This window comes from Trachemys scripta, chromosome 7 (genome assembly GCF_013100865.1).
Source record: "Trachemys scripta elegans isolate TJP31775 chromosome 7, CAS_Tse_1.0, whole genome shotgun sequence".
NCBI lineage: Eukaryota > Metazoa > Chordata > Testudines > Emydidae > Trachemys > Trachemys scripta.
Window position 1 is genome coordinate 42,269,214 of NC_048304.1, and position 21,459 is coordinate 42,290,672.

A 21,459-nucleotide genomic window follows, 5' to 3' on the forward strand; every position below is an offset into this window, starting at 1 on the left:
AGACGTCAAGAATTATAACATTCAAAAACCAGTTGGAGAACACTTCAGCCTCCCTGGTCACTCAATTACAGACCTAAAAGTCGCAATTCTCCAACAAAAAAACTTTGAAAACAGACTCCAACGAGAAACTGCAGAATTGGAATTAATTTGCAGACTGGGAGTGGATGGGTCATTATACAAAGTAAAACCTATTTCCCCATGCTAATTTTACCCCCCCCCCCCCCACTGTTACTTACACTTCCTTGTCAACTGTTGGAAACGGGCCATCCTGATTATCACTACAAAAGTTTTTTTTTCTCTTGCTGCTAATAGCCCACCTTAACTGATTACTCTCGTTATAGATAGTATGGCAACACCCATTTTTTCATGTCCTCTGTGTATATATATTTTCCACTGCATGCATTCGATGAAGTGGGTTTTAGCCCACAAAAGCTTATGCTCAAATAAATTTGTTAGTCTCTAAGGTGCCGCAAGTACTCCTCGTTCTTTTTATAGTGTTGGGTATGGTATCCTTAAAAATAATAATAAAAAAAAACTTTGCTTTTTAAATCAGGAACATTTCTATAATCTTAATTTACCTTTTTCAATAGATTGAGAGTAAATGAGAGTCATTTTGGAGAAAAAAGTGTAATTGCTAAAATCACAAAAAGTTTAATATAACTTTTACTGAAGATGAATAAAAGGGCCTCAACCATATTTAAAAAAAGACAATCTTTTCTAATGTCTTGTTTCCAGAGCAAAATATACAGCATATATATATATCTATATATATATATAAAATTACCAAACACAAAATTTACATTTTCCCAATTAATGCACACGATTCTTAATATCTTAAACCTGACCATGCAAAAAACCACTGCCAGTTAATCAGCAGTAAGAAATTTTTCATGCTACTGTATATTATTTTGAAGGAAAGATATAGAGACAACATTGTTGGACCACATGTCACTTAAACATTGTAAACAGAGGCTTCCAAATGCTAACCCTAAATGTTCAGAGACTATTTAGCCAGGATCTGTTCAAACTTAGGGTTAATAAAAGAGAATCCAGCAAATGCAGACTGATCCATAGATTCAATCAAGTTTTTGTCACTGTAAGATAACCGTGCCTTCTCACTCAGAAACTCTCGGTCAAAGTTGTTGTAGTCACTTGCTGATTTCTGTGTTAAACAAAGAGGGTGGAAATAGTTAGTGGCTTCTTTGCTTTTCTGCACAGCTTCAGCCTAATCAGATTTGCTAAAGAGAAAGTTTAAAAACTCGTAACTGTGAGCACAACATTAAAATGCTTCATTTACTATATGTAAGATCTTGAATCCCCACAGAGCATTACCTGAGCATATTTTCAGAGTTATCACCCAAGTAGTTCTAGTCATTGGAAGAGTATTAAATCACAATTCTTTACTAATGAAAACTCAAGCCAAACTAGTGAGAAGGAAGTTAAGTAATGCTTTGTAGAAGGTTGAAAAGTTTAGAAGTCCGTAAACAATGTTCTTGAAAGCTCAAGTGTTAATCTTTCTACATTTACTTTGTGGGAAGCTCACTTTGAGGTAGATGAACACATCCAGCATTTCAAAAGAAAAAGGCAGTTCATTTTAGTCAAAGATGTCGTAGTTAAAACAGTAACTGATAGGCCAACAACTAATGATCTTACTACTGTGCTAGCAGATGATGGAGATATTAGCTAACACGATCCCAGTAGAGAAAACCAGAACACTCATCTGTTGAGTTGTTCATTATCAGTCAACTGAAAGATTCCATGACGATCACTAAGAGGTTTAGACATGTTCTAAGATGTGCTTTTTTAAAAGTGGTATTGCTAGAACTCCACCGTGGCTTAGAGGCTCTCTACAGGGGAGGAGATATCTAAGTAATAATTAAAGGCAAATAGCACTAGGCTTAGATAGTTCCTTCTGCTGTGTACGTAGGGGGAAAGAGCCATGTAAATACCAAACAAAGAAAAAGCTAAATTGAGAATGAGTACTAGCCAATTTAATATGGGGTACAACACACATGTGTATAGATAGCCTAGGTACTACTACTGGAACTTAGTCAATAAAATTGACAGGTGCTGGTGCCTATCCTTGGCTCTCCTTAAAGAACTTAACAGTTAAACTGTGCAGATGATGGAGATAGAAATCCTTTCTTCCCCCTAGATATTAAAAGAAAACTGATTCGAGGTAGTGTGGAACACTTGCATTTCCTAGACTGGTACTAGATAGGCTATTGCCTCATGTTTTGGCTACTGTTCCATTACAGGAAAGCAGCATATGGTGCTAAATGAAGTGTTTTACGTATGTCTATGGAAGATTCCTAATCCATGTATAAAGGTACTGTATGTCAAGATACTGAAAGTTATCTTTAACCATATATTGAGAAATGCAATCATTGTTCAGATTTTTTGGCCTGAGTGGCAGTGGTAATGATTGATTCTTTATAATAGAATATACAGTTTATATATAGTTATTTTAAAGTGTCATCTCAAGTGGTAGTATGAGTTAATAATCTTATCATGTGAGCAATCCCACACTATGCTTGATAACATTCAAGTACAGGATACTCTTAGTTGGACCAGCTGTAGATTTTTCCATTGATTGCTTTCACTGAAAAATCCTTATATCCATTTCCCCATTTCAGCTTTAACTAATGGGACTGTTCACATTCCATTCCTCCTGTTAGGGAAACCTTCAAGCTTTTTTTATCATGTTGTTTCTTCAACAAGCACCTTTATTAGTGGTATCCTCATAGCCATACTATCTAACGGTTTTTGTTTACGTCACCACCTGTCTAGTTTCAGGAATGAGAATTGGGAAACTCAGAATGGCAGGAGCTCTGGCTCTTATAGTCAATATGAATCATCTGGATAACCAACTCTGTGAGAACAGTGCAAAACCATGTAGAGTACAATAAATGTTGGAATGATACATACCACTTTTGGTTTGAAAGGAGGCTCTACCTCTCTCTTCTCTAGTGCTGTCCAGTTGATTGTTTTGAAGAAAGAATGCTCCTTGATGTTCCCAGTAATTCCTAGTCTCTTTGTTGGATCCCTTTCAAAGAGCTTTGAAATAAAATGTGTATCAGATTGAGTTTTGTATCCTTACTTCTCCTTAGTGGGAAAGGGAATACAGGGCTTTAGCTGGTTCTGGGGGTACATGGGCACTGACAAAAACAGTGGAATTGAATCATATGTACTGTTGAAGGGAACAGGTAAGCCACTGACCATGTGATTGCTGTGCAGACATACTTTGTTTTCATGGAGTGATTGCAGTTCAATGTAGACATACCTGAGCTAACTTGAATCAAGCTAGCTCCGGTACTCAAGCAATGAAACTGTGGCAGCATGGGCTTCAACATAGGCTGTACAAGCCTATCTAAGTCACTGTTCCAGTACCTGAGCATGCTCTGTGACTGCAGATCAGACATACCTTAAGGGTTTCCCTGTCCCCTCTAACATAGTATAAACTAGCCTTAGTGCTAAATCTGCTTTGGTTTCAGTTAAATAAAAATCTTTCACTGCTTGCCTAATAATTGCACTTTTGTGAAAGGTTTAAAATTATGAGGAGATACTTTACTGAAAGTGCAATTTGGTAACCTGTGAAGTTAGTGCCAGCTACTTTTCCCTTAATACAAACTTAACAGTAGGACCTACTGACTGTATCAAAGCCTACACCTACCTTCTCTAATAAGTCCTTCGATTCCTTGGTAATCCACCGCGGGTAGTGAGGCGTGTCCACTCGGATTGACTCGAACAACTCATCCTCATCATCGCCATGGAAAGGAGATTGTCCAATAAGCATCTCATACAGCAAGACTCCAAATGACCACCAATCCACAGAAAACGTGTACTTCAAGCCCTGAAGAATCTGTTGCCATGACAGGACATGTGCATAGGAGAGAAACACAAATTATAAGAAGGAAATGCTACCTCTAGAGGCTCACTTAACTAGATCCGCAAAGACTTAAAAATAACTTTTTGGTCATGTCCAAAATCCCAGTCTGCACCTTAAAAGGTTAAATCAATTTAGATATTAAATTATAAGTACTTAGATAAATGGATTACTGGTAGAAAACTGATTAGGGATTTGCAGCTTCTTTTCATACACAATGTAGACCTGCATGTCAACTACAGCACAAAGAATGAGAGGCATTTTCAAACAGCAAAATCTTCATAAATCAAGAAGCCATAGAAGAAAAAAATAAGTAAGCTTTTGACATGATTATGACCTACATAAAAGGAGCTTTAGGTCCTACTTAAATGGCTACACTTTAGATTGTAGCTAGCTGGATATGGAAATTGTGTAGCTATTTTTTGTCCAGATTTGTAAATATATTGGTTGTTCACTTATAACATGGACTTCCTAGGCAGAAATATTGTTGGACACCTGACAACTTGGTTTTTCAATCTTTAGAAGATAGTGTAAGTCACTACCACTCCTCTGCAAGATGAGGAACATGATAAATTGTGATCAAAGAAAATAATTTACTAACGAATGGACATTTGCTGGGACGGCGCTCTCATAGCTGTAACTAGGATTTCACTTATCTCATTCTGGACTATAGTACAGGTGAGATTTTAAAAGCAAGCAAGTGACTTAAGAGCACAAGTCCCATTGAATTTCAGTGGGACTTATGTTAAGTCTCTTAGCATTCTCCTGCCCCAACCCCCCACATCAAAATGTTTTATACCTACAAGCTGGTTTCATTTTGAGTTTCATGATGTGGGAGAAGGAGTCAGCAAAGACCAGCTTTGATTTTTTTCAAAGAAAGGTATAACAATCCAGGGGCTGGAAGTTGAAGCTAGATAAATTCGGACTGGAAATAAGGTGTAATTTTTTAATTGTGGAACAAACTACTAAGGTTTGTGGTGGATTCTCCATCACTCAATTTTTAAATTAAGAATGGATTTTTTTCTAAAAGATTTACTCTAGGAATTATTTTGGAGAAGTTCTATAGCATGTGTTCTAGAAAAGGTCAGACCAGATGATCACAATGGTCCCTTGTGGCCTTAGAATCTGAGGCATGTAAGGTCTCTAATGAAAGCGTATGTCACACAATCATTGCAACATGATATGATATATACACACACACAATTATGTTCTTAAGGTCTGTGACTAGTGACTGGTCACCATACAAGTAAAAAGCAGGTTTTCTTTCAGGCACAAAATGTCTGCTTACACTGTAAAATAAGTATCATGGTTCATAGTGACCCTCTATTTACTGTCTGAGGTCAATGTTAAGGAAGGATTGTGAAATCTTCAGAAAGGAAATATACAGGAAGACATGAACTAGCACTTTATAAAAAGGACAATGAACTTTTGGTGGTATAACTATGGGACATGGAGGTATATTCTCATTCTTTCCATCTGTGCAGCCAAGCTGCTAGCAAGCTTGTCCTTAGGAGATGGAGGTCTTAGTCACTCGACTTGAAAATGCTGGGGAAAGGACAGGAGGTAAACGATCTTGTAGGAACTAGGGGAAGCCTTGTAATTAAGTTTTAGTCTCTAGAAAGTGCATGGATTTTGTTTTATATGTAACCATTTTTCTAGTATTCTCACTTTCTATCATGTGAACCTCTTCTGTTTGATAGTAAACCTGTGGTTGTTTGCTTCACCCACAGCACTCATGAAAAGTGTTGATCCTGAGTTGAATCTTACAGCTTGGTGTGTACTATTCCTTTGGGAAGAGCAGATCTAAGTTCTGGGAGTGTTCAGGGGAACAGAGGCTGAGCATTCCTGAGGGACACTCTGACAGCCCAGTGGATGGGATGGGCCTATCACTACCTGTACAGAGAGTGAGAGGCCTAAAAGGCAGTGCTTCTGTTGCCATACGGTAATGATTTTCGGGAGCTGATCCACAGCAGACAGAGACAAGACTTCCTCACACTAAGGGCAGGAAGGTGATAGGGAATAGCCAGCATGGATTTGTAAAGAACAAATCATGTCAAACCACTCTGATAGCTTTCTTTGATAGGATAACGAGCCTTGTGGATAAGGGAGAAGCGGTGGAGGTGGTATACCTAGACTTTAGTAAGGCATTTGACACGGTCTCGCATGATATTCTTATCGATAAACTAGGCAAATACAATTTAGATGGGGCTACTATAAGGTGGGTGCATTATCCAGTACAAAGAAATTGACTTACTAATGTTGGGAAACATGAAACAATGTGGAATGGAAAACTTCAGACATTTTATGTTCTAAACAAATAAATGGAATGCACAAACTTGTATATGGATGCATGTGGATTGTACAAGAGTGCTTGTTTTTCTACATATCGTTTACTTACCATAGTAGTCAATATACCAAAAATATACTTCTTCAGTGTTCACTAAACTACACAATATTGTGTTTTGGAAGGAAGTTCTGCAAAGCGTAAGCCCTCTCTGTTCTTTCTCCTGGGTGCAAGTCACAGCTGAAATTTCCCAAAGTCCAGAAGCTCAATAGAGTTAAACTTAAATCCTATAACTTTTATTTTATCTCTATTTTTAGTCAATTTATAAATACCAGGCAAACAAAAAATGTAAATAAAAATATTCTCTCATAATTCACATGTGTAAAATAGTCCCAAATGTCCAGATGACCAAAATGGTGTGTATGTATGTATATATATGTATATAAAGCTTCATTGTTGGATGGAAGCATTTTTTCACTTGCTCAGAACTTTCTGAATAGTTTCCATGGACAGACTCATGGGTGAACCTTAACGCATATGTGACTTTTTTGTTGTTGGAAACTGGAGGCTTTAGAATTAGATAAATACTAATGAAGCTTAAAAAAACAATTAGCTGTACTTCTATGAACGGAGCTCTGAAATTTCAGATTTCATAAGTGGCAGGTTTTTAATGATCAACATTCATTTTGCTAAGTTTGGACAGACCCAGAAAGTAAAGTGATGAAAAATATGTGCTGGTGCATGTACAGTGTTCTTACTGAATTTTTAATTGTTAGTTGTCTGAGGCACTGTGGAGTTGTGTAAAATCCAGTATGATAATGTTATGAACTTAATTCAAAACTACAAAACACAAGCTCAGAACTAAGCTATAGAGTCCAAATTGTCAACTCCACTTCTAGAGAAAGATATGTGAAAATGTCATTAACTCTCAATTGTGCAAAAGCACACATTTTTGGCTAATTGTGCTTTGGAAGACTTGGCCAGGCTTGGGACAGAGCAGGGGGATACACTTTGACATGCACGTTATTCCAGGTTAGTTTAAAGTTAAAGCTGAGGCTGGCATAGTTTACACCCTGATGAAGCAAAGCATTATTAAGCACCATGCTTAAACATGTGCTTGATGTTATGTCCTTTGTTGAAATCCAGCCTCTGTTCAGCACATGCTTAAATGCTTTGAACTGGCCCTTGCTGTTGACCCTCCATCCCCTTGAGGGTGATATGGTAGTCTTACAGTGTGGGTGAGAGGCAGTGGGAGTAGGCCTCCTGTGCTGCCAATAGGAAGAAGTCTAGGAAGTAATGTGTGGATTTCTTGGTCCTCCATTTAGTTGTTCCAAAATCCTTGATGCTTCCCAATGTTTCATTGGAATAGCAGAGAGTTTGAAGGCAACGGGCCTCATCCCAATCCCTCTTCAGGAAAGGAACTCCTTCAGACACTATCTCCAGCTGCACCAGTTTGAACTCTCAGGGTTTTTCTGTAAGAGGTGTGACAGACCCAGACCAGTGGGGTACAGGAGTCTGGTAGAGGGCACTCTGACAGTCCAGTGGATGGGATGGGCCTATCACTACCTGTACAGAGAGTGGGAGGCCTAGAAGGCAGTGCTTCTGTTGCCAGAGGGTAATGATTTTCGGGAGCTGATCCACAGCAGACAGAGACAAGACTTCCTCACACTAAGGGCAGGAAGGTGATAGGGAATAGCCAGCATGGATTTGTAAAGAATTTTAACTATAAACTGTATACCACTTATTTTAGACAAAATTGTTAGAAATAGCACATCATCAATGGGAAAATGGTTAGTTGCAAAGGTAAAATGCCAGATGTGAAGAAAAGCTTTTGTGGCATACTGGAGAAGGCAGGCAAGATTAGGGTAAAAAACGTATTCATACTCTTAAAGTATCTTATATCAGAGGTACTCAGAACACTTTACATAAACACTTTTCAGACTTCACAGTACTCCATGAGGTAGTTTAGTTTAGTTTATGGAGTAGGATGCTGAAAACATGGTGAAGTCACAAGTCATACAACAATAAAATGACAGTGCCTGGAATAGAATCCTAAAGTCTGACTCCTCTCTTGTGCTTTTAGATGAAGTAACACCCAAAGGTAATAAAACTCTACAACTATATAACAAAATGGAAAACCAATCTGATAGCTTTCTTTGATAGGATAATGAGCTTTGTGGATAAGGGAGAAGCGGTGGATGTGGTATTCCTAGACTTTAGTAAGGCATTTGTTACGGTCTCGCATGATATTCTTATCGATAAACTAGGCAAATACAATTTAGATGGGGCTACTATAAGGTGGGTGCATAACTGGCTGGATAACCGTACTCAAAGAGTTGTTATTAATGGTTCCCAATCCTGCTGGAAAGGCATAACAAGTGGGGTTCCGCAGGGGTCTGTTTTGGGACCGGCTCTGTTCAATATCTTCATTAACGACTTAGATATTGGCATAGAAAGTACGCTTATTAAGTTTGCAGATGATACCAAACTGGGAGGGATTGCAACTGCTTTGGAGGACAGAGTCATAATTCAAAATGATCTGGACAAATTGGAGAAATGGTCTGAGGTAAACAGGATGAAGTTTAACAAAGACAAATGCAAAGTGCTCCACTTAGGAAGGAACAATCAGTTTCACACATACAGAATGGGAAGAGACTGTCTAGGAAGGAGTATGACAGAAAGGGATCTAGGGGTTATAGTTGACCACAAGCTAAATATGAGTCAACAGTGTGATGCTGTTGTGAAAAAAGCAAACATGATTCTGGGATGTATTAACAGGTGTGTTGTGAGCAAGACACGAAAAGTCATTCTTCCGCTCTATTCTGCGCTGATTAGGCCTCAACTGGAGTATTGTATCCAGTTCTGGGCACTGCATTTCAAGAAAGATGGGGAGAAATTGGAGAGGGTCCAGAGAAGAGCAACTAGAATGATTAAAGGTCTAGAGAACATGACCTATGAAGGAAGGCTGAAAGAATTGGGTTTGTTTAGTTTGGAAAAGAGAAGACAGAGGGGACATGATAGTTTTCAGGTATCTAAAAGGGTGTCATAAGGAGGAGGGAGAAAACTTGTTCACCTTAGCCTCTAAGGATAGAACAAGAAGCAATGGGCTTAAACTGCAGCAAGGGAGATTTAGGTTGGACATTAGGAAAAAGTTCCTAACTTTCAGGGTGGTTAAACATTGGAATAAACTGCCTACGGAGGTTGTGGAATCTCCATCTCTGGAGATATTTAAGAGTAGGTTAGATAAATGTCTATCAGGGATGGTCTAGACAGTATTTAGTCCTGCCATGAGGGCAGGGGACTGGACTCGATGACCTCTTGAGGTCCCTTCCAGTCCTAGAATCTATGAATCTATAAGTGGCAAGGTGCCTCACAATCATGGAGAAGCACCACAGTAGAATTATACCTGTGTTCATTGGGCAATAAAGCAGAAGGGATAACGGCTGCTTAAAAATTCACCAGCTGGATAGATTTAATATAAAAAATGAATTGATATTTCAATAACCCAATGCATGCTTTAGAGTTCTGCAGTATTTTTAGGACAGCATCTGGATTAATCTCTTTCTAATTGGATTACTAGCATTTAGGAATACATATTTTTAAAATGCTAACTTTTAAAAAGTAAATTCAGTGACAGGAAAGATAATTATATGTTGGTGAATGCCAAAGGAGGCTTTCTAAGCAAATTCCACATAACCATTATCAGAGCTTTGCTCTTCTAAGCACTTGACTGGTTCTGTGCTTACCTCAGGTGCTATGTAGTCTGGGGTACCACAGAAAGTGCTTGCTCTGTTTTCTCCAACCACATTCTCTTTGCACATCCCGAAGTCAGCTATTTTAATGTGGCCTTCTTTATCAAGCATCACATTGTCCAGTTTGAGGTCTCTAGATGGAAAGATAAAAAAAACAAAAACAAAATTTCAGTATACTACTATGTTGAAAACAAGTGTCACACATTACTGCCAGGAAAGGTTAAACGGCCTCTCACCAGGTGAGCATACTTTCAAAATTACTAAAATAAGTAGGTTTTCCCCATATGTCTCAGTGCAAGTTATTTATATTGTTAGTAGATCTGGGCAAATAACAGGTTTTTTTATTTGGGTGGAACCGAAAATTTATTTCCAAAACTTTCAGCAAATCAGAGAAAAAAGTTTTCATTTATATTTCAGGAAACTTAAACAAATGTCTTGATTTTATTATAATAATTCACCAAGATCTACGCAAATCTCTGAAATATTTCAGTGTTGGCGTATCTGCAGTCTTTGCAGAAAAAAATTTCACCCGGCTGTAAATGTGAATCCAAAAGACAATCTGTTGTGTGCCCTCTCCTCCCCCTCCATGTTTTAACTATTTCCACATTAAGACAATACCTAAGAGGTGAGCTAGGTAAAACTGAAGTTTCTGCAAGCATAACCACAGGAGCTATGGCTAGGTGCAGCATCCCTACTATTACTTGCATCTGTTATAACTATGAGTTCTCCCTTTCCCTGTAAACACATGGTAAATTACTATAATCTATTTTTCTATCCTTACTACATTTGCCTTTTGCCAAAATCCATTGTGATATTATTATTACCTAGAAGGAAATAGACTTATGTTCAGGACAGTCTCTCCTGGTCCCTGTTTTCATTGGTGGCTGAAGGGAAGAAGTTAAATGTTTGGTACAGAATTACTTAGTAAGTATCTGGAATTAATAACTCACAATTTGTAAAAACTAAAAGACCTGAAAACAGCTACCTTCTACAAATGGCTCACAAATATTTTGCAAGGGTCTCTGCCATAGCGTGAAGGGAAAAAATCATAGGCAAAGTGTCTGAGGATTTTGGGACAGCAACGTGTACCTTCCAACAACTGTTCTGAAGCTATTGCCATTGAACAGATGCCTGCACAATGAGTAACTGAAACATCTTAGCTCTTCCCTACTCATGTTGCAAAGATGGCATTTGTCCAGAATATCTTTGAAAAATTGAACAAGGCTAATCACTAATTTCGTGTATTGGTATCCTCTGTGGAAATCCTTGGGACACTAATGAACCACAGAACAAACTTATCTTCTGCTTTTCAGCAGCTCAATTTGGATTCTACATCTCTGTTTTGTAGCAAGTGCAAGGATTCTTATTTCTGGCTGGGATTTTCAAAAGTGGTTAGGTGACTTGGGAACATAGCTCCCTGTGCAAGTTGAATTCTTGCCTTCAGTTATTTTCTTTCAGGGTTAAAAAATAGTTCCAACTACCCTGTCACCACTTGTACACTGCCAATAGAAATAGCAATAGCTCTGACATATCCTCAAATACCTGAACACTTCATGATTTAGACGTAGCTGAAATGTCAGCCTAATTTTGTTTAGTTGTGAAGATTATAGACCACTGCATTATTGCTAATTCTGTTCTATAATACTAGATCCTTGCTTTGAAGTCTCTTAGGGCAATGTTCTGTGTGCCCAGAAACTCACTCAGATTCATTTGTACTACATTTTGTTTTTGGAAGTTCAGCATGACCAGAATGAGATTTCATCCAAAGGCCAACCAACTTGGCATCTAGTCACAGATGACTGTACAAGTATAGGAGCAGGGGATTGACTGTACAAGTATAGGAGCAGGGGATTGCACTACACTTCACAGTGACCACAGTAAATTAATGTTAAACACTGTGTTCACACTGTTTTTCTGAAGTCTTGTTAAAGCATTTAATGGTGTGAACATTATTGATGCAGTATCTCCAAGTCTGCAGGAAAAGCAGTTACATTCCCTTCTTCAAAGCATTATGCATTTTTTTGTGTGCAGCTGGATGCAGCAACACATACCAAGGAAGGCAGACTGAACAGCTGCCAACAGCCCTGCTACTGACCTATACAGACATGATTAGAGCAGATGTTTCACAAGATGACTGGGAATTTTTTCTTCTCCTTGGTGAGTTCCCCAAAGCAGCTGCTAAGATTGTCAAGAGAGGGTGATCTACTGCTCAAGACCATGAAACAAATGTCAGAATTGTCCCTGACCACTCCAGAAGCACATGGTGTGACAGGCTGCACCGTTAATCCTCTCTGCAAGATTGGACATGACCCCCTACCTGTCCCATTGGATTATAGCTGTTGATACATAGACAAACGTCATTATTCTCATTTAAATGATTGTTAGTTTACTCCATTAAAATCAAATAACCTTTGAAAATTCACCTGGAATGTGTTCATTCCAGCATCACAAATGTTAAGTTTGTATTGATTTTTAGGGCTTGTCGACGTGGGAAAATTTACCAACAGAACTCCCTTTCAGGTGGGGACACATCTTCTAAGATAAGAGTGTGTTTCCACCTTTTGTTTTTGCTGGTAGATGTCCTCATACAGATAAATCCTTAGGCTGTTAAACAAGGGTTTTTCATTTGATTGTCAAGTGTCTTGGGGTCTGCTTCCATTGCCTTCTCCCATGCCACCTGCACATAGATTCATAGATTATAGGACTGGAAGGGACCTCGAAAGGTCATCGAGTCCAGTCCCCTGCCCGCATGGGCATTACAGCCCCTCTGTGAAGATACAGTGTGGGCTGCCTTGAGCAGCACCCACTTTCAGAAATTTGCTAGTAGTTGGTGGATGTATACAGGAGATGCAGCCCAAATATTCACAGGAAACATGAAATGGAACATTTTCTCCCCTCTGCCTCTTTAAAAAAAGAGGGCCCATCCCCACCCTTCAAATTTAGCACATAAAGGCTAGTATTATCAGAAATGCTGACTTGCATAACTAGCACCAGCACTATAGCATATAGCTAGTCTTCTTTTTCCTAGGTCCACTACTAAATATGGGCGAGTGTACATATATGCTGAACCAGAATATTACATAGTAACTTAAGTCTTAACCTTTGCTGCCTCTTACTTGTATGTTTCAATAAGGGAAAGCGGTGACAGTTTGATCTCAGCAGCATCAGGAAATGGAGTTACACCATATTTACTCAACTGCACTTGAGATCAGTATGTAGCCCACAAGGTCTAAACACAGTGTGAAGAATTTGGACATCTGCAAGCTCATTTCTGACTTGAAGTTACAGCCCTGGAAGCAGTGTCTCTCTCCTTATTTCCTAGAGACGGCAGCAGCAGAGAGCTTTAGCCTCAATGCATTTCACAAAGTCAAACACAGCCTCAAGGAACCTCTAAATCTCCATTACCACCAACATAAAGTCAAACTGTCTCAGTCTGAGTACTGGCAATAACTAATGTGAAACAAAGACACTTCTGTGTAATATAAATAATATTTCATTATGCTTGTTGCCAAGGAGAAAACACAAGAAAACAATCATAGATTCATCTCAAGTACTTGCTGAATTGCATCTTAATACCCTTGGAACAAAATCAAATGTTTAATAAAGAACTGTTTCTTATATATGTCTTGGTTGTAGGTTAATCACAGAATCCACTAATACATCACAAGAAATATACCAAGTGTTAAGGGCCCCATATCAGAGGCGATCACCACTCACCTATAAATAATGCCTTTGCTGTGAAGAAACTGTAAACCGCATACTATTTCAGCTCCATAAAACCTGAAATAGAGCAACAACACTTCAAACGGGCTTGCTTAGACATTTACTACATTGTGAATGCAACTAAGAATTTTTTTTTTTATGAAAGATGAATAGTATTGTAAGTTTACATAATTTAATTATTGGGGGGGAGGGAAATCCCATATATTTAGTTTTTGCATAATTACTTTGTATATCTTGCAATATGGACGTAGTGCAGTGTTGAATACTATTACTTGTGAATTACTGTATGTAATAAAACTGCAGTTAAAATTAATATCTCATACCTTTCCAAGGAATGTGGCCTGAAAGCTACAAGGTTTTTGTTATAACACTACTGTTCAGTTCTATACACACAACTCCAAACATTATGGAAGATAGCAACTTCCTTTTCTTCCACCATAGAGCATTCTCCCTGATCTAACCTTTAATCTTCCTTTACACACTTGCAGAGAGGTGCATAGCTGAGCTTCAAGAGGCAACAGTAAAGAATAAAAGGTCAGAGTACCAGGAATCTCATGGGATCACCTTAAAATGGATGGGGTTCTTCATGCAAGAGAACGTTACACCCCATCTTTCACTAGTAAACCTGGCTATAAAAGAAATCAGTGAAATAAAGGTAGAGCTGAACAAAGCTAAACACCTTCCTTCAGCATTCACCAAAATATCTGTGGCATGGGATTTTTGTTGAATTTTACTTAGATCTTGAATGGAAAGATCTCCATCTCTGATGAACTTTAGCTTAAATTATAGAGAAAACCAGCCTTAAGATGTTACACAAGAGGCTGTGGTTTAATAGAGGTTGGTCTTGTAAGACAGACAAAACAGAACCGTAGGCAATTTGGGGATATTGTAGGGTATTCTTTTAATGAAAGTGGCCTCCTGTAAAGTTTGTTGGGAGGCTCACTGCTGTTTGGGGAAACTGGAGTCGGATCAAACTCTGATCCTAGCAGTACACTCAGGATCTGGACAGGAGGGAGCTGTCTCTCGTTGTCTATGTGGCACCCTCTGGTGGTCCTAAAAGTAGGATGTGCCAGTCTAACATGGAGTATTTGAAGGGGGAAGGAAGCGAATAAAAGGATCCCTTCAAGCTTCCCATGCCCCCTCCCTTTTGTGAAGAACTATACTGAATAATTTTAAAACCCAACTGCCAACTTGTTCTCATTCCTGGAACAAGATACATCTGGCAACCAACCCAGAGCTTCTGAAAAAACACACTGTGGAAAGAGAGACTCTCCATATCCTGCACTCTAACCTACTGTTCAAGTAAAAGTAATTTGAGAAGCTTTCTTATTGAAAGCAATGCAAATAACATGACTGGATAGCTAGGCATGAGAGTGAATGCTGCAAGGTGGGTTCCCTCTGTTGGAAATCCATCTTGGACTTTGCCCCACAGCCCTTTATGCCAAAACTCTGTGATGAAATGAAACCTGATATTTGTTAATACAGTGTATAGTAATTTACATGTAATCCAAACTGCATATAATCAAGTCCATCGCTAGGGTTTTTTAATTTTTACAGTATCACACACAGATTAAACGTTTATCCAATGCCCTTCCCTATTAAAATTTTTGCACACCCTAAATTTAATGAAGACAATAAAAGGGCTAGTGCCTTTTTTAAACCTGTTTCACAGAAGGCATCTATCTACCAACCCTGTTGCCTGAAGTTTAATTCCTTCTAAATCATATGATTATTTGCTCAATGTGCCCATAAATGATGCATAATCATTATTACTAAAATATGAATGATTTAATTTTTTTGTGATTTTTTTTTATTGATAGTCTCAGCTAAGAGAACAGGAAGTATTTGTATCTGATCAGTCTCCTTTTGCTAAACACTCAGAAGAGAAATTACATTTTTATGAAGTTTAAACAAATAAGTGGATACTGTACTCTAATGCACCAGCCTGTTAGCTTGGTGTTTTTATTCTGCTAATTTTTGGAACTTAAGAAAATAAATGAAGCTTGCACTTTAAATTTGGCTTGGAGTATGAGGTATATCTGTGGGAAATTCTGACATCTCTTCTCACTCCAAATCAGGACATAGAATCATAGAATATCAGGGTTGGAAGGGACCTCAGGAGATCATCTAGTCCAACCCCCTGCTCAAAGCAGGACCAATCCCCAATTAAATCATCCAACCAATTTTTGCCCCATATCCCTAAATGGCCCCCTCAAGGATTGAACTCACAACCCTGGGTTTAGCAGGCCAATGCTCAAACCACTGAGCTATCCCTCCCCCAAGGACAAGAAGTTGAAATTTATAAAAAATAATTCAGAACAGAAATTTTTTTATTGAACTAAATCTAAAAATGAACCATTACAGGTCAGTTTAAAAAAACAGAATATTTGAATTCTGAAAGATTTCATTTTGATTTTCCCAATGGAAATGGAAATGCTTGAAGGGAAGGCAGAAAATGTTTGGATTCTAATCTGCCAAATAAGTAGAGAGTCTCCATGTACTATATCAAGTTTGCAACACAAGGCATCCTAATTCACCAATGGTTACTTGTTTTTACTATGCCAAAAAATAGAAAATTGAAGGGGGTGGGGGAACACTTTTCTCACATGTAGGAGTTCAATATATAAGGATGTAGGCCCAGAGTCTAGCACGAGACACTATCCTAATAGGAAAATTGCATCTGAAACACTGCTAAGAAACATAATTCACATCCTGCAGCTTCTTTCTTGTCTAGAAATGGCTTATTAAGTTCCTCTGGCTATTTGATGTAATTAAACCCAACTTTACAAAGGAAATTAGAAGAAGGATAAGAGAACATTTCCCTGTGCCACCATACACCACCAGTCCATTATTACAGAAGGTCATTCAGTGTATGAAACAAATGCTTTCAAATATGTCTTGACTATTCAGCCAATTAAATAGATTGGCTGAAATCACTAGGTCTTTAGAACAGGGATCGGCAACCTTTGGCATGTGGCTTGCCAGGGTATGCACCCTGGCGGGCCAGGCCGGTTTGTTTACCTGCCGCATCCGCAGCCCCCATTGGCCTGGAGCGGCGAATCACAGCCAGTGGGAGCCGCGATCAGCCAAACCTGCGGATGCGGCAGGTAAACAAACCGGCCTGGCCCGCCAGGCTGCTTACCCTGGCAAGCCGCGTGCCAAAGGTGGCCAATCCCTGCTTTAGAACTATAAGTAGTAAAAAAAAATTTAAAAAATCATGAACTGTTCTCTCAGCCTAGCTTGTCCAAGATGCATTTTTTTGTTTAAATCTTATTTTAAAAACTCAAAGAAAAGCAAGTAGCAAAGTAGCTCACTTATTTGGGACTTACGTTGCTCTATAGAGATCAAAGCGCCCCTTATCCTGTATGTGGAACATCAGGTCTCCTCCATTCAAGAACTCCATAACAAAAAACAGATGATCCTATTTACAAAGCAGGAGAGAACACAAAATTAACTTGCTTATGCAATTGTGACTTAGCATGGAGGTGCTGCTTCTCTCTGACCAAGAAAAGGAATAAGAACTGGTGCAGGAGAGAGGAAGTTGGCAAATGGCTTTTATGGAATGGTCTTTGACTTTCCCAGCACGCTCAAGCTTTTCCCTCCTGCTCCACCCCCACATAAATCAAGAGTCCCATTACTACAGATTTCATTAGCTCAATGACATCCTATGCATCTTATTTTCAGAGTTTATGTGCTTACAGATTGGATATGAATGTACATTTTAATAAATCTTCCATTTGTGCTTCCCTTAACTTATGTGAATCATCATTTTAGATCGTGGATGAAACCAGTAATTGAAGTATTAAGTGTTTAAATTAAAACTCCTCTCTCTGGCTGTAGACTTTGTAAATGTTGTACTTTACCAGTCTGACTTAGTGTTATTTTACACTCACTTTGCACAAACTACTACCTAAAGTGCAAGGCAGAGAAGAATCAGAGCCAATACCTGCAGTCAATTAAAACATATTTCACTCATGCAGAGAAACAGATTGTATCTGGTCACTAATCCATTTTGCTTTGTTTCTGATACCAGTATTCTCATAAAGGCAAACGTTAAATCCATATTATACCTTAGTCTGAAATGTGCAGTAGAGGTGAGTAAGAAATGGGTTTTCCCATGCAAGAGCTAGGACCCGCTTTTCCACCATGGTACATTCCACGTCATCATCAATTAGCACCACATCCTTTTTCAGAGCTTTAATAGCAAAGAATTCATTCTTCCCTTTCAGTTCAGCAAGCAGAACCTGCAAACACAGGAAGACTTCAGGGCATACGTAAGAAAAGTTGATTTAGCTATTGCTGCTAATCAGCAGAGGAGAATTTTAGGACGAGGCATTTAAAGAAGGTTGCATAGCACTACAAAAAAGTTATTAAAAAATAGGAAGATTCACACCACCCCTCTATAGCCCCTCAGCCCAAAGGCAAAGCTAATGGATTTTATGATGGGGTGCATCACAGAAATTACGGTGTACCAGCCCAACAGGTGGCAAAATATAGGACATCTCTGCATTTCCTCTGTTGCTATCACTTGAGCTCATGGACTAGAAGAAAGAACATGAACCCTGTTCATCCCTTTGCGATTTTTCATTGCTGCATTTTTCATTGGTGTGAAATAACCCAACTAACGGTCATGTCCAAAATCCCCCTCCTTATTGACCTGTGCAGGGCTAGCATAGAACTCAGCTCCACCATAGACAGAGGACATGGAGTCACTCCTGCTCTGCAGCAACTCTGCTTCTGTCCAACTCAACTCATGGTGGTGCCACTGCACTGGGGTGCTCTGTAGCCACCGCTGTGTTGTGCATATGAGTGCACAGCATTATTTCATACTGTAGAGCACAAAGGCTTATGAAGAAATCAAGAAACAAAGGGGCGGTGGGTAGTGCATTGTAGGTCCTTTTTTGAGTCCCAACACTGCTCTTAGTCAGTTAAATTTTACAGGCGTTGGGATTTTTAATGCCTGAGACTCAGATGATCACAATCCATTCCATTAGCAGTAACAGTTTCACAAGAAAGGGTTAATAAAATTCTCTCCCCACAAAATGAAGATTGTGTTTACTTAAGTGAAATTAGCCCATAACACTTGAGAATAAAAGGAAATCAACTTAAGCGCTTGTTACGCACCTTTCCAAAGCTTCCTTTCCCTAGTACTTTCTGAAAGACAAAGCTGTCTATGGTGAATTGTCTCCTGGTTCGTGAAGCTGGTCTTGGTGTACTTCCCTCCCAGAGTTTATCATACTCGCTGTTATCTGCTAATGCAAACCATGATTTTAAATTCAGCATGGACACTTTTCATGACAGAGATCTCTATAATTTCTGACTTTCAAGTGCTAAAATGCTAATAGTTCATCAAATCTGCTGCTGATGTTAGTGACCATAAACATGAGGACCTTACAAAGAAGCTGAATCATTCAAATGGAGTTAAAATTCGGGGTATAAATCTGGGATTTTACTAAACTCAAATCTTGGATTACTAAACAACATCTGGCATTTTACTAAATTCATATTATGCTCAAAGGCCCTGAATATCCGCTCTGCCCAAAGAATACAAGGCATAACCTTGTTTAGGGGAAGGGTATTTGTTAAAGGCTGCTTTAAACCATCTGCTCTGATCCTAGGTCTGCTGTGCAGCAGATTACAGCCTGCTTACTTACACCAGGGGACTAAACTTCTCTAATTTATGTGGGGTGGCAGTGGGCCATTGTAACAGCTACGGACTGCCGCGAGGCAGGGAAATCTTGGCTACACCCCTTTTTACCAGCCATGCACTCAAACATGGTTGCATAGGGGTATAAGCACACGAGTTGTTACTCTACCAGAGGATCCTCATATGGTAAATTGATTCTCCCATTGAGGGCGGTGCCAGCTTTAGAGCTGCTTTGCATGTCACAAAGTGGCTGTACTGCAGGAAAGAATTTGGTCCAATATGCCCTTACTATACTTTTTTAAGGCCTTTCTTGCCAGAAATTAGTATGGCAAATTGGAAAGATACATTAAGAGTGATCATTTACCAAGCAATTCAATAAAATCAGCTCAATACATAGTAGCTTCTATCAGACTTCATGGGACCATCTACATTGGTATAAGTCATTTTGAATTTTAACTCCAATATTCTGATCTGTGTTACTGAGGATTTCCTCCCCTGATTACCCTATCGGTTCTCACTCTCTAAAAATATTTTAATTATCACATTAGTAGAATAATAATTACGTTGAGAGGACTGATACAACTCTGACAGTAAGATTATATTAAATGTGTTATAAAAATGACATCCCATTCTCTATATTTTTGAACAGAACTGCACACATGGAATTAGTGTTTGTGGGTTTTTTAAGTACTGCTTCCATTTAGTCCCAACTAATATATTTTAGTTGACTCCAGTTTTTCAGATCAACAGCATGCTTGTCATTTCACAAAGATTTCTACATTCCGTGAGCCAGTCAAGATCTTAAGAATATGCACTGTATAGATTTCCCATTACAATATGCTGAATATTTATATGTGCACCTCTCCAATTAATGTTCCTTTCCCAAATTCTGTCAGAGAAATTATGCTAGAATGAGACTATAGCAAAATCTGCAGGAATTTGAGCTTGCTCTCATTTATCTCAATACATCTCTGGTTACTCTTGGGCAAAGCAATCCACAGATCTTTATAAATGCTCATATTGTTTCACAATGTTCTCTGTGTTTTTGAAGAAAAAGTGTCCGAGGAATCAAATTTTACTAATATTTTCAGTATTCTAGGGGAGTTTCAGTCAGCAACCTTTTAAGTATAAATTAATTACTTATTTTAATCATTTAAATTAAATTAATGTATTAAATTAATTGTAAGTCTAAATTATTAAAATGGTATTGATGTGTTATTGATATTTCATGTTCACGCTGATATTTGCAAAGCTCTAAACATTACTTATCTGAACATAAGTTAGTCACAAGAGTTGTGCAGAGACTGTAAATCTCTTTGTATATTAAATCTGCCTTTTTGTTAGAAAAATAATAAAACATTGTTTTCAATGTATGGTAATAGCAAATAACTGCCTGTGATTAACATTTCAGTATATGTGTCAGTCTGGTAATTACCTATGCATAATTAAGAGAAAATTCAATAAATTTCATTTCTTACTTGTATCTCCACCCAAAGCTTTAGATTTCTTATCAAAATCCTGGTAAATACCAACATTTTCTAGTGACCCAGAATCCGATTTTCTGGTTGATTTCTGTACAGGAGTAGAAGGCATTTGAGGTTATTAATAATGGTAAGTATCAACTGAGACGTTTAAGTTGTTGTTTTGCCTTTATTATAAGCAAATCTCACTCATGCAAAATGTGTATTTACTACTTTGTCTAGAAGCCTTTGGTAATGGAAAGCTGAAGAATATTAATACACACACTTTATTCACTATAATCCCTTTTATAGCATCCGCACTCTCCACTGTCATATGTTGTAAGAAAATAAACAGAATAAAAAATGGTGTTAAAAATGTTTGAGCACTCTATTCTACAACCTCTGCCAGTGCTATCCATTGAAAATTATGGGTTCAAAATACCATAGCTTTAAATGATAGAGAGGGAGAAACAAACAAGAATCAGGGCAGGAATGCTGGTGGGGGAACAGCCTTCACAAAAGTGTGTATTACTTTAAAATTTAAGCAATATACAGGAGGAGTCATTATGTCCTAGACACAGAAAAGAATCACTAGGTTATTGGTGTTGAGCACACGTAAGCAACTTTTCCGTATTGATGTTCTTTACTTAAGTGCACTGTTTAATTTTGCTTTAGTAGTTAACCTCTTGAGATTTTCATGTAGTGAA

The 21,459-nt window shown here is 38.3% G+C and overlaps 1 protein-coding gene across 3 annotated transcripts in view; it reads right to left on the reverse strand.

The window, feature by feature from the left end:
* Positions 1–642: 642 nt before the first annotated feature.
* PRKCD (protein kinase C delta) overlaps positions 643–21,459 on the reverse strand; it is a 147,088-nt gene continuing 126,271 nt past the window's right edge. The window contains exons 10-18 of one of the 3 annotated variants that reach the window (XM_034777021.1): positions 20,771–20,864; positions 18,770–18,897; positions 17,716–17,889; positions 16,975–17,066; positions 13,640–13,702; positions 9,917–10,055; positions 3,674–3,862; positions 2,929–3,057; positions 643–1,162 (exon numbers count right to left, since the gene is read on the reverse strand). In XM_034777021.1, the coding sequence (XP_034632912.1) occupies positions 1,004–1,162; positions 2,929–3,057; positions 3,674–3,862; positions 9,917–10,055; positions 13,640–13,702; positions 16,975–17,066; positions 17,716–17,889; positions 18,770–18,897; positions 20,771–20,864 (1,167 nt within the window). In that variant the 3' untranslated portion in view covers positions 643–1,003. The remainder of the gene's footprint in view (positions 1,163–2,928; positions 3,058–3,673; positions 3,863–9,916; positions 10,056–13,639; positions 13,703–16,974; positions 17,067–17,715; positions 17,890–18,769; positions 18,898–20,770; positions 20,865–21,459) is intronic. The other 2 variants (XM_034777022.1, XM_034777020.1) reach the window with 2 other exon arrangements.